The sequence below is a fragment of the Vanessa atalanta genome, chromosome 5, assembly GCF_905147765.1.
Source record: "Vanessa atalanta chromosome 5, ilVanAtal1.2, whole genome shotgun sequence".
NCBI lineage: Eukaryota > Metazoa > Arthropoda > Insecta > Lepidoptera > Nymphalidae > Vanessa > Vanessa atalanta.
This window is the reverse complement of record NC_061875.1, coordinates 13,347,338-13,362,144: the sequence shown is the minus strand read 5'-3', so window position 1 is coordinate 13,362,144 and position 14,807 is coordinate 13,347,338. Positions and strand designations below refer to the sequence as shown.

The 14,807-nt window shown below is 31.0% G+C and overlaps 1 protein-coding gene across 1 annotated transcript; it reads right to left on the bottom strand.

Moving 5' to 3' along the window:
* Positions 1–395: 395 nt before the first annotated feature.
* LOC125064417 lies at positions 396–8,285 on the bottom strand. Its single transcript, XM_047671409.1, has 9 exons — positions 8,224–8,285; positions 6,809–6,929; positions 5,246–5,407; positions 4,102–4,201; positions 3,473–3,544; positions 2,910–3,024; positions 1,464–1,564; positions 475–600; positions 396–430 (listed from the first exon to the last, which is right to left on the bottom strand). The coding sequence occupies exons 1-9, from the start codon at positions 8,283–8,285 to the stop codon at positions 396–398; spliced, it is 894 nt and encodes a 297-aa protein (XP_047527365.1).
* Positions 8,286–14,807: the final 6,522 nt, after the last annotated feature.

Genomic DNA, 14,807 nt, shown 5'->3' with positions numbered 1-14,807 from the left:
CTTAAAATATGTTACAGTTAATAAAAACCTAAGGCAGATAGAGCGCGGAGCAATAATAGTAAGATTAATATCAATTTCCGGAAGCGTGCATAGTAATTAATAATATTTTACGTAATATAATTAAATGGAATTTTATAGTATTAACTATAAGTTTCGTTTCGCAATACCGGGAATTTATATTTGCTTTAGCATTTGTATTCGCTTTCGTTGCTTCATTATAATGCTTCACACGTTCCATCTGCTTTTTATGACAAATAAGTTACAAGGTTTTCCGAATTGGATTACTATTTTCGGTGAAGATATAAATATTTGTAACTAGTTACACTAAATAAACATCACGATTAATAAATGCCAGAAGAAAAATTTGCCACAATCAATTCAAATACGGATATTGTTCAATTTTTCTCATCTTCAAATTTTTTGGTGACACCTTTAAATTATTTTTCGTCAATGTAAAAACAATTTTATCTTTACTTTTGTTCGAGGCTCTTTTTTCGAATCCACAAAAGGTGAATAATAGCCCGAAGAGAAACCAAATAAGCTCAATTATGCTTATAATGGACCCGCCGAGGCACAGACCGAAGATGCCGCCGAGATTTGCTGGAATAAAAAGATTTGAATGTCTTTTTTAAAATAATCTAGAGAATAAAATCATTCATAACCAATTCATAACTGGATGTTTGATATATGATAAATAATCTTATTAAAAAAAGTCTGTTCGAAGCAACCATTTTTTTTTACTAATATGAAATATAATTCCTCATATCACCAATACGCCACCAACCTTAGGAACTAAGATGTTATGTCATTTGTGCATGTGGTTTCACTGGTATATTCATGAAACCAGAACAAAATAATATGTATTTGTTTGGCGGAAAAATATCTGCTGGAGGTAGTACCCTACCCAGAACTGCATAAAGGCCTACCACCCAAAACAAGCCTAGTGTATTCTTGTATTGAATGAGAAATTACACCCCGTGAAAAAACGTTTAGGAATATGTAAAAGTTAAAAAATGTGACGTAACATTACATATCCCAGTGAAAACAAAACACGAACAAATTGAAATTTAAAACCGTCATAGTGTCCACTAATTGTGTTACAATTGCTGTCAATTTTTTGTTCTGGAATTTCATTACGATACTGAAAAAGAATAAAATAATCCTCTAACTCCGCCCGTGAATTATTTATAACAGGAATTAAGCATTTTCAACGTGTATTTTATGTACAGTGTGAACAAATTTTCAACTCGGCCGGGTTCGATTCCCGGCCGAGTCGATGTAGAAAAAGTTCATTAGTTTTCTATGTTGTCTTGGGTCTGGGTGTCTGTGGTACCGTCGTTACTTCTGATTTCCATAACACAAGTGCTTTAGCTACTTACATTGGGATCAGAGTAATGTATGTGATGTTGTCCAATATTATTTAAATGAAATACGTCACTTTATGACGGCAAATTTATATTTACCGAGCATTTGATCCCACGTATACAGGACGTCTCGTTTATATTTAAGGCAAGTGTTATCAGCAAAGTGTATCGTCACTCGTGTGTTACCTTTGGTCTTTTCGCTAGAAAAAAAGTTCTATTATATGAATATGCGAATCGAAGATTATATTATTATTCAGTAAAGTTAAGTAGTTCGCTAAATAAATATGTATTATTATCCAGCCAGGTAGTTCTTATTTTATACGTATTATACAAATGTCACATAGACACAGACATAAAATCTCTATTTAAATTTTTTTTTTTTTAGCATTTGCAGCCCGTAAATGTCCCACTGCTGGGATAAAGGCCTCCTCTCCCTTTGAGGAGAAGGTTTGGAGCATATTCCACCACGCTGCTCCAATGCGGGTTGGCGGAATACACATGTGGCAGAATTTCGTTGAAATTAGACACATGTAGGTTTCCTCACGATGTTTTCCTTCACCGCCGAGCACGAGATGAATTATAAGCACAAATTAAGCACATGAAAATTCAGTGGTGCCTGCCTGGGTTTGAACCCGAAATCATCGGTTAAGATGCACGCGTTCTAACCACTGGGCAATCTCCGCTCAATATTAATAAAATTAATATTTTTCATTAATATATCGGATTTTCGTTTAGAAAAATAGAATCAAATATATCAGAACCTCAAGCCTCGTACCGAAGGGATCAGATTATGTCTTTGAATTGCATCGATTTCATACACGTTTTATACAAAGGCTCGTTTTCACCGGATGGGATCGGACTATCCTTTACAAATTACGTGGGTAGGCAACATATATCCATTTCATGGAACGATTTATCTTATTCACTTTGAATTTTCTGACTAAATGAGTTTATTTTGCTTTCGATATGATTGACAAATCATTTTATGAAAAAAAAAAAATCTCTATGCCTTATGTCATGATCGTTTTTATCACCACGGAACGATATTAATGTACTTTGTAAACGAGATTATAATTTTAGATTGATATAATAAGCTTGAACGGAGAGTTAATAAATGTACGTTTTAAATATTTCGTATTCTATGACTTCAGTTTGATGAAAGATGAAACCTTTTTATTATAAGAACAAAATAAAATCAATAAAATCTTACTACACATTAACAAATCTTTATACGATGTGAAGGGATTCTAACTCGACCGCAGACAGATCAGGCACAAGATCAACCAGCTTTATATTTTTGAGATTTCCTTTATAGGATAAATAATAATTTATTATTGGCCGAACTGTAGTCGTTTAAATGATTTCACTTTACTTTTTTCGTCCATTTCATATAAGTAACCGAACTTATATTGCGGTGATAACTTTAAACTTATTCTTTTAAAAAGTCGATTAAAAATGCCTTGTTTATTCGAAATAGTTCCATAGTTTCTAGATATTTTAATTGTTTTTGTATATTTTAATTTATTTATTTATAGACTAACTTACTCGACCATTCGATCCACTTTTACGTACTCGGCTTCAGTATCGTATTGCACGTAGTCGCATCTCTGATAACATTCTTGTTCCACTATTATATTCTGAACATCGCTTTGAACTCGATCTGTGTAAATATCTTTGTTAATTTAGGCGTTATTTGTACGCTTCAATATTTACAATGACACTGCGAATTGAAGGATACTCTGAGTCGAGCTCGACACATACTCGAGGATGCTAAGTTGCTATCAAGCTGCTCGAGGTGCGACGCAATGCGCGTTATTGGATTAAACAAACTTAACATTCTTAATAGATATATACTACTCTTGAAATTGAATAAGAATCCAAAGTATTTTTTTACATTACACTTGAAATGAATATCTCACCAAATTACGCTGATACTCGTAAGCGTTCTGAGACATCCACGCTGAGAGTCAAGTTAATTAAAACGGTAATGGATTAGTCATGTTTATTCTATATTAAGTCTCAAGCCATAATGATATATGAGGTGTCGTTATATACTTGAGTACTATAAGCGCTTTAGCGCTTGACACGTTGTTTATTTGCTAACTTACCCAATTTTTGATAGATGCATATAAGTCTTTCCCAAGTACATTTTGGAAATTTTTCAACGTCCAAATCATTAGCTGAAAAAAATTAACATTAAAATTTTGGTCGTGTGCGTAAAATATAAATGTCTTAACTCCTATGTTTCAACGGTATCGTTGCGCCATTTAAATAACGAACATAATATCTGTAATAAAAATCAAATGCGAAAATAAATGAATGACAAAAAAGTTTTGGGCGCATAATATTTTACTTGGTGAGCCTTATATACCTAAAATAATAGAAGCAGTATATTTAGGCATTTGCTCAGTCTTTATAGGTAAGTCAGAACAGTTCACTCGGAGGTAGGGCTTTGTCGAACAAATCGAATTCGAAAGTATATCGGGAGCTATCCAGTATAGTCAAAGAGTGCATAGTTTAAATCGAATTATCGCGTTAGTCTTCGTTTCGTTGTTTTTGAATTTATAATATCAGTATAAATTATCAATCAAATAATACTATCAGAAAGTGAAATAAAGCTTATATAAAAACTCTGTTCACTCCTGCCCATAGACACTAGCGTATAAGTATTTGGCAGGGGAACGTATTAAGGTGATACAATGAAAGTGCAGGTTGTGGATAAAATAATTGTACTAACGATCATAATTGAACGGCATACAGCGACAGTGTTCAATAACTTTTCTCATCATTAATACAGTCATACATCCTTGATATGAATTAGCGTTGACTTTAGTATCCTGTAATAATAAAATCACCTGATGATGGTGCTAAATATTATCAAAAATCCTGAACGATAACGTTTGAAGTAACCATTCTAAACAGCCAAGTAAGCTGTAAATATAGTTCACAAATACGTCGTCCACGGTCTTAGAGACACGGTAGTGTAAGCAATGGCCACATCCAAACTCTATGAGGAATTTCTTGACTAAATAACCCAATACCTATTAAGCTTATCATTTGTGTTAGGAGTGAGTACGACAATAGTCCAAGGGGTCAGGATCGATCCTGCGACTTTTTACATCGCTAGGCGGCCCGTAAACCATTGCGCTATTGACGCTAAATATTTTTAGATATATCAAGATCTAGTATTATATAATTTTTTACTAATAAGTAACAGTATTGTGTTCATATTTTTATTAAAAATCAAAATCAAAATCGGTAGATCCAAGCTTTACAAAGAATATGTGTACTAAAATTTCATCTTGTTAATCCCAAACAATAAAAAATATATTTACTATTTAAAAAAAATAATTTAATAAGAACTTTAAGTACGTCATAGAAAATGTTGCCTTCAACGCCAAGAAATATATTACATAATTAAAATACACAAGTTAAGCAAATGGAAATTCAATAGACTTGTCTCGAAATCATCAGTTCATGAATCCTAGCAACTGAGCCATTTCGACTAAATTTCATTTCATAAATATAATAATACATAGAAATGTAACTCCTAGAATATCATTTCAACAGGTAAATGAAAAATGAAATACCTGTATTGAATAATAAAACCAACGCACGAGAAAAACGTACATCACCCGTGTATTGAAAATTGAAGTCGATTGACGGGCTTCATACGAGTATTATTACGAGTATGTTATTTTGTTGACTGTCTCGTTCATCTAAAGTTCTAGGTTCAAACACCAGATAGGGCCGATAAAAAGTTATCGGGTTTTTCAGTCGAAACATTCTCAGTTACATCCCGGAGTTTAAGTGTATTGTATTTTATTTAGGTTTTTTCCCGTAAAATTAATAAACTTTTAATGTATTTCTATGATACTTACGGAGGGTAAGAAGCATTTTCGATTATCTAAGGATAATGTTTTCACGTGACTTGATGAATCGATCGCCCACGAGTCCACCGTAACGTCGAAGTATGTAAGTGGAGTCAAGGTTATCGGACTATTTAATAATGTCAAATTGTCCTCCTCGTCGAACACATATAGCTGTGAAATAAATAAATGTACAATGTTCTTGTATCACCAACGATATATTATATTAAGCTTGACAGTGTCTATGGAAACAATAACTTGGAACAAGCGGAGCATCGCGTCTATGTCAGCTTGGCGGTCATTTCGATAAAAAGGAAATCGGAAGATATGGTGCGCTGGTATTTAATAATTAGTATTGATAGATAGGTTTAATAATTCTGTTTCTTAATTACTGTTACAGGTTTATTCTTTTTGTAAAACTTTGTTGAGGAAAAGGATTATTACCCGAAAATGTACCATAACCATGATAAATTACGATAAAAGCTATCCTTCGCCTGCTTGTGTAAAATGTAAAATAAATAAAAATATTATAACCTTTTTTTACGTGTGTTATCATAAATTATGTTATCAAAATAATATAATTCATATAATTAAAATTAGTACTAAATTGAACAAGTTTCAGAGAATGTTAATTTAATTACAATTATACCAAAAAGTGACTTAGTTTCGATGTATCAAACTTTCGTCGTTAGATTACATCGTAACTCCCTCGTGAAATGTTGACAACGCTGTTACCTCATACGCTGGTTTTGGTACGTGTATCCTATAAATTTTGTAATTATTATACATAAATAGTATAGTCAAAGTCACAGTGACATATAAATTCGTATTCTGAAATAAGTTTCGAGTTTCTTATTACAGAATAGCTCTACGGTGATAAAACATCGATTCGATATGATTTACCTTATGATTTAACAAACAACGAATACAAGAAATTAATTATTGCCATCTATTGTCTATAGTATGTATATCTACTTAAGTTTGCAGTGATTAGCACCTTCTCACGTAAAGAAAAAGAAAAAAAATTAACAGTTATTTTTGTTTTTAAATCAATGTCGTCTGTTCGTTCAAAGCTCAGTGCGAATGCCTTTGTTTTTTCAGAAAAATCACCACCCGCTGCGAATACGTTAAGTTACACCGACGACCTGCTCGCAGCAGACTTGCTAGAAAGTACCCACTTGATACATACCCATATAATTTCGTATACTTTTTTTTAATTCTCTGTATGTATTTTTTTATATTATTTATAATTAAATCTTTCGAACATATAATTTTCAATGAAATGCATGAAAAAATGAGATACATTTTGATACTCGAAAATGTATCAATTATTATGTTTTAAGATTGGAGGTATAAAAAATATAATTATATATTTTCGAGCGCTTTAAACGAGTGGAATATTTCTATATCGAACAAAATATTTGTGAATCATCTTTTATTATTTTTTTATATACTTATTCAATAAAAAAAATAGCCATCAACCTCCTACCCTTATCCCAAGGTTTATTTATACATCGAATCGAGGATAAAAATGCAATTTAAGCAAAAATAGTTGAAATTAAGAGATCTACTCACCGAAACAAAACTGTCTACAATACCTCCATGGTACATAATTTTCTGGCTATTGATAATGATATCCAATGCTTCTGATGTTTCAATACCGGTGCGAAAACTCGTACTTTCTTCAGCATATTTCCTAAAAAGTTTATGTAGTTTATAATTCGGCTAATAATTGTGATGCGATCCTATTTTTGGGAGAAAATCAATAGAAAAATTAGGCATAATGTTCATGAAGTATTTTTTTAAATATATGATCCCCAATTAATCAAAAAAACCTTGACAGGTTGGAATGTAAATCATCCAACATAAAGGCCTGAGGTATCTCATTATGGTCGGGGCGACATAATATACTTTGATGTTTGGGAAACCTTTATATTTATAGTTAAATAGGTATAAATTCATTACTTTACAGTCTGATAATGAACATTAATCTTTAGATATTCAATATGGGGAAAATCGTTAATCGGATTTGCGAGTAAATATTTTCAACAATTATCTTCGAAAACCAGTTAAGCCAGTAATAAAAATTACAAAACACTTCTAAATATTCATTGGCTCAAAAGCCAATTGGATAGCTTGTAAGGCTGCATGTACTGAAGTCCTCGGTTCAAACATGGGCTTAATTACTGAAATACTATTTAATTTTAAACTGTAATATCTCCTGCGCAGTTGAGACCCTTAAAAATGTTTATTTATTCTCCGATTAGCAAATGTTAGTATTCAGTTTCGTATATTCCTTCCAACTCAAAATGCTCAGAAGCACTCGGGAGAACAGTCCACTCCCTGATGTTGCACGGGTAAAATTTTGTTCCTTCTTCCAGATTTTTTTTGTCACCATTGTGATAACGTCAAATGGGTATTATCACCGAAAACAGCCAGGGGAATATTATTAACAAATAAACATTCCAATGGTCAATACGTTCTATCGTCCTTTATCGAGTAAACAGACAAATTCTAATTTCCTCTTAGAATGGACATGTAGTAAGTTAAAACACAATTTTCAATGATATTGTCATTGTATACGATTATCCACATCAACCTCTGTTTCGGCATGAGTTGTATAAACAATAAAAATGTTCCGGAATTTAGCCACAAGCTATTTTTTTCACGATGTTTTTAAATTAAAAAACTCGTAAAAATTAGGTAGTATTTGTTAATTTTAACCTTATTAATTGCCTTTTAAAGTTATCCGATAATATTTGCACTCTGTTCGTACTTAAATAGTAATTATTACCAAAAATAAATTATATGATAAATTTTTCGACAGTACAGTCGAAGGTAATTAAGTGCTTATATCATAATACTCTTGTGAAATTAACATTAAAAGCGCTGGTTCAGTTTTCCTTTTATCATTTAGTTTATTTTATTATATTGCCTTTATGATGTATATATGTATATATATTTGTATAAAATAAAATGGAATACAATACCTGAAATATTTTACGTCGAACTGACAACAGTAGCCCATTATTGTGAACACATGTCTGAACATTCTAGAACATTCGATGTACTTCGATCTCCAAACGCACTCTCTAATCAAAACATCACATGGTTTTTTAAGCTGAAAATATTTATGAAAATAATCGACAGTTACAATTCTAACGTATGTTAAAATAGAATTACGTAAACAAGACTTCTCCTTTCCACCTTTGCTACAGTGTCTCAGTACAAACAATAATAATAATAACAATGTACTTTACTGTTAATTTTAATATATTCATAATATCAAAAATTTAAATTTATTACTTAAGCTTTGTAAGAAATTGAACCATACATAAATTGGTTATCTAAGTCTGTTCATACATTACATACATTAGCAGCCTGAAAATTTCCCACTGCTGGGGTAAGGCCTCGTCGCCCTTAGAGGAGAAGGTTTGGAAAATATTCCATCACGCTGCTCCAATGCGGGTTGGTGGAATACACATGTGGCCGAATTCATTGAAATTAGACACATGCAGGTTTCCTCACCATGTTTTCCTCCACCGCCGAGCACGAGATTAATTATAAAGACAAATTGAGCACATGAAATTCAGTGGTGCTTGCCTAGGTTGAGTTTGAAATCATTGGTTAAGATGCACGCGTTCTAACCACTGGGCCATCTCGGCTAAATCTGTTCCTTTTAATTTTAATATCAACAAAATAAAGCTAATTCGACGTTATTTGCCTGTATAAAATGTTTTAATATTTTCTCTTTTTAGCAGCTAATTTTATCCATTAGTCTTATCTATATTTTAATGGGACGACTGATCGAACTGTTTAATTTTAAATTGCTCTCTATATGAATATTAAAATCTTTACATATACCACATTTTAGTTCTTTGAAATATTGAAATTTTATTATTGATTAAGAATAATATCGTCAAACTTTACTGTACACCTCGTAATAGTTGCTTTTATGATATGATTATTATAAAATAAAAGCGAAGAGACACTTTAACGTTTAAAATTAGTTTGAAATGGGACGCAAATTTTTCCATTTGCGACGGTTCTTTGATTTATTTTCCGAACGTGATAAAACTTTAGAACTGTTTATTTTTCAGTTAAATTTGCTGTTTGTAGAGAAAATACAGAATTTAAGTATGTAAATATAAATTTGCACTAGTTTGCAAATGCAAAAATAGCTTAAATAATTTCAAGCAATCCTGAGATTTTTAATCTTTTTTGAAGACATTATTTTAAAAACTTATTCAGCGATTTGGACGTAAATCGATATTTATCCGGATTCTGATTTCATAAATGATTTCAAAATCCGATTTAAGATATATATTAGATTTCAGTAGCGATTAGCCGCTCCAATTCGGAAGCGGTTTCGTTTTTTTAGCTAACTAAAAACACAAATCTATTACTAAGATTCAGATTTGCGTGATTTTCCTTTGTGCTCTAGTCTATTAGATTTTATTTTAGGAAAATGATAAAACTACTTTGTACCTACATAAGATTTGTCCATTTAGAATCATTTCGGTGGTATAGATCACAGTTTTTGGTTCAACTAGATCGATTTTTGGTCGATATTGATTTTCCAGATTGAGAAATAGATACGAAAAAAATTGTGTTTGAAATCGACATTTTAAATTCGTTTTGATATATAGGTCTTACGCATATATGACCTAACTGGTTTATGCCGAATAAATGTATATTTGTAATGTATATATTCTAAAATAAATAAACCTAAGTTTTTAGCCAAAATACTAGAAAGATCAGCGAAGTTCATAAAGTTCTCTATGATTGCCTAAAGCCATTTAGCTCTACAAAATTCCTTATTATGCTGACTCTAACTCTGGTCGCTTTTTTTTACTTAGTATGATCTTACGAAACCTAAGCACTTAAGTTCGTTGGCTCTTGTCTATTTTAGGAATCTCAATGACATACCAAATTCACAATGATATCGTAAGTGTAACCCAAATGTTCAAGAATCGAATGCATCTTCTTCACATATTCATCGGGTACATATTCCTTTGTCTTAATTTTACTGAAGCTTGCGTAAAATTTCTCCATCTGCTCGTCGCTGTAGCCACGGTATTTTCTAGAATAAATCTTTAGTTAATCTATAGTTAATCTTCAGTTAAAATGGATTAACTACAAGAACACTTCTTCTATTCTAATTAGTTTCTAGTATTTTTATGTTTTTTTTTAATGTATAAAATAATGTACAAATAAATTTAAATGAAAATGACTGTCTAAAAATTTGTGTCGCCATTGTTAGTATGGCTACCTTCTTACAATCATCCACAAGGGAATCTCGAGCTCCAATATGATCTTGTATATATCATTACACTATTTAAATATTTGTCACGATGAAAAATATCACCTAAAATAATCAAACAGTATACATTGAGATTACAAATGTTTTAAACGTAAGAACATAGCTATTTGTGTAATGGAATTTCACTGTCGAAAGGACTTAGTATATCTTGAGGGTACCACTCTCATCTGTCAACTCTACTTCGTATTTAAGTGTTTTGGTGAGCGAGTGCTTGTGGTATTATAGGCACAAGGAATATTAAAGCAACTTGATATGGAGGTCAATGCATTAGCAATTTAGATAATATATTGCATTAACTGGTATTATCTGGTATTATATTGTCTAATACATTTTTTGACTTAGGGCAATTTTTTTATATCGGTAGAATAAATGATTTCTTTAATCATCGTCAGTTCCTTTTTGTGGATTTTATTTTATATCTTAATATACTAACCGCTGGTTTAGATTATTTAAAATACTCTATATGTATAATTTATATAATATATAATTATGTACATAAGTACATTTTTCAGGTTTATTTTAATTCATACATTAAAAAATATAAATTATTTGAGACAGAAATTACTAACAATTATAGTAAACATACATTTAAGAAAAATGAATATAGTGTTTTTTATTTTTTATTTTATTGAACTGTCATTCAAGCAATTGTTAACCAGGACATAAAGGGAGGGTTAAAATGGTGGCTGTAAGTTTGTGTACTATAAGTATTTGGAACGGGATATTTACTATGTTTTTTATTTTTATTTGGAGATTGAATTTAGGTGGGATATTTCGACATTATCTACGAATGTCTTGTTCACGAGATTGTCTGTCTCGTGAATAAATAAAACACATGGTAAATATCCCGTTTCAAATACTTGTAGTAATAAAAATAACCATGTTAATTTAAAATCTTCTTTAATGTACTATAGTTAAACTTTTATATATAACGCACGAGTAAAGCTACAGATACAGACATATGTTTTCCAGATTCACCCATAAAACAGCCTTAAATCATTCAGAAAATGATGAACAGAAGTGAAGCCTATAAATATTAATATATATAATACATATTTCCATAAATTGTGCTGAGACGAACATAATACCGAAACAAAGCTCTTCCAGTCAAACCTAAGTAGATTTAGAGAATAAATAACGCAAATAATACAACAGAAAAATATATGTTATGTTTGAAATTCGACCATAATCACCATTGAAAAGATGAGTACAACATTGTATCTATTCTAATTAAAATAAAATTAATAATAAAATTCTAGCACTGAAACTCGTCTGACATAAAACAAAAGAAAATATGTTTACTCACAGAGGAGTAAAAGGCACTGAATCGCATTACCTTTGCCTATTTATGTATACACTAGCGCACCGGCTTCGAACGAACCCGGCTTCTGACAAGTACATTAAAAAAAAAAAGTTATATGATATTGATATATTTTAATGCGGCTTTTTATCAGTGAAAAATATTTTAGAAATGTATTTGCTAAACTTATAATATTAGCATAGATATTCTAATACTCACAATATTTCTGTGATGTTTTGCGTATTTGGTCCGTAAACCATTTCCGGATCACAAACCGATACAGCTGGGAAAGGTATATTATCAATATGGTAATGCGTTGATTCGACCTGAAAGTACAAGAACCATTTTAAAAATATCGATTTATTGATTTTTATATTTATGTTATGTAAGTAAGGCTTATTTTAGGTACATAGTAATGCTCAGTCTAATAAATCATTATCTAGACGTTTTTTTAATAATTAACGACTTCAAAAAAAGAAGGTTATCAGTTCGACATGTATGTATGTAACATTGTTAGAGTTGAATTATATTTGAGTATGATGATCCATTTAGGCTTCCAAGCACGTGTGCTTAATTTCGTAACTGTAATTTTGTTTAAATTTTCACGAATTTCCCCAAAACTAAAAGTCAACATCTTTAATTTAAGTTAGGTACACTTCAACTTAGGGAACAGTGTAAGTTTCATTAAAATCGATCTAGTACTTTGAGAGATATTTTAAAGTTTTTAAAGTTGTTGCAAAAAAACCAAAAGAGTGTGTTTGGTACTACTACTTTACAAACTACTGAACACATAAACATGAAATGTCACTGCCCAAATAAGATAATTTAATGTGAGGGAAGCCACGGAGCTCGTACTCCTATTATCATATTATTATTAACTAAGAAATAAAAATAATTTATAAAAAAATTAAACCAAATTCAAAATTAGAAATAGTGAACTAAAAATAAAAAAATATATACATATATTTTTGGACTTACGTAAAGGCAAACAAAATTCATAAACGGATTTGTCTAAGATATATCTAATTCATTACACACGCCGAAATTTTTTTCAGGTCGGTACCAGCACTTTTATTTTTATTTTCAGTTTACTAGTTACTCAGTTCAGTAGTAATTATTTTTAATAATAATTTACTATAAAAGTTAATACGTAATATTGTTTTAGCAAATTCATTTCGTAGTTTCCGCCGCATTAAATTTTAATTATTGTTGTAACACTAAACGAAAACCCGACTTCACTCTTATTAAACTAGACTTTAATTTTACTAACGCTAATGTTTGTTACTTAAGCAAGCTCGATGAACGCTAGCTCGTCGGATTTAATTTACACAGTTTTGTTTATTTTGTTAGGTTATATAATTATTGAAATGTTTTGCATCACAGGGATCATACACGAACCATGATAAGGGTGCTAGAAAACACTTTAAAATGTCCTTAAAAAATTATTATGATGTGAATAATTATTATGATTTAATTGTAGTATAATATGAAACTAACATAGAAATGTTATCACCGCTAGAGTGAGAAGTTATTGAATACACATGTGGTATTTTCAATTCCTACACAGGCAGGTTTCACGATGTTTTCCTTGTTCTTGAGCAAGACAAAATTAAGAACAGGAATTGAGCATATAAAAAAACTGTGGTGAAGGCTCGGGTTTAAACGTTTTACATTTTGGTCCTCCGTTAAGATTTAGATGTTCTAACTACGGAGCCATCTTGGCCGTTATTATAGTATTCAATAGATAAAATAATACTTACAACGGTAAATGTAGGATTATCGGCGAATTTACTCCAAATCATTTGGCTAAGATATACGCAAAGGCTAAAACTAGACGATATAATGATAGCCCAGATTACACGAATCCACCATTTAGAATTAGTGGAGAAATAATACACTCCATGGAGAGTAGAGTGCTCACAGAACTGTTTAAATTTTATATTGATTGTCTTACAGAGGACTCTGTTGATGAACATTTTTCAGAAGTATGAGAGACAGAATTTAATGTAAGTGTTTAAATTATATAGTCTTTCGAAATATCCTTATTAAAATCGATATTTATTAAAAAGTTTATGCCAGTAATTATTGTTCCATTAGTAGTATTAATGGTGAACTTTAAGTGTTCACGGAAAGTTTTAATTACTGGATTTATTGAACACTGTAATGTTTTGATGTTTTCTATTTGAATGAAAACATTTAGATACTTAACGCTCAACATATCCCATTAGAAAATAATTAACGTTAATTAGAATCCAAACGCATTAAAGGATTTAGCAAAGGAGGGAAACAAATTAAGCTGAATTCCAGTACAAAAAAAAGAGCAAATAAGTTCCGTGAAGGCTGTAAAAAATTAGCCTTACTAATTTTGTTGCAGTAATCGTCGTCGAAAAATTTCACTTGATATATCTTAAACTAGATATTTTTAAGCAGCTTTATATTGCGAAAGTTACTTTCATTCGAGAGACCAAAGGTCATCTCCAGATACATTAGCCTTTGAAGTGCACTCGTCCCGACCCATTGTAAACGTCATTCCGTTACAGGGTACTTCTATTGTAAACATTTTTTTCTTTTTCTTTATAAAATCTTTGATGTTTGTAAACTTTTATTTTAGGTGACCTGTTTTCATGTGTGAGTTAAATTTGGCACAATTTTCCAGCCAATGGTTTGACCTGTCATTTCAAAAACACACCTCTAGCACTGGTGACCGAACAATCTAGTAAACTAAAGTTATACAAATTTTGTACGCGAATTGAATGGAAGCTTGTTTCGTACACGTTTTTCAACTAGTTAGCATATTTATTTAAATATACCGTTATAATACTTTGATTACCATAATATTTAGGCGGATGGTCTAATGGTTCATTAGATGGTAAGTCATTGCCACTACCTATAGACATGGACGAGATGTTACCACTTGTGCCTGTTGCCATACTAGCTTAATATATGCATAT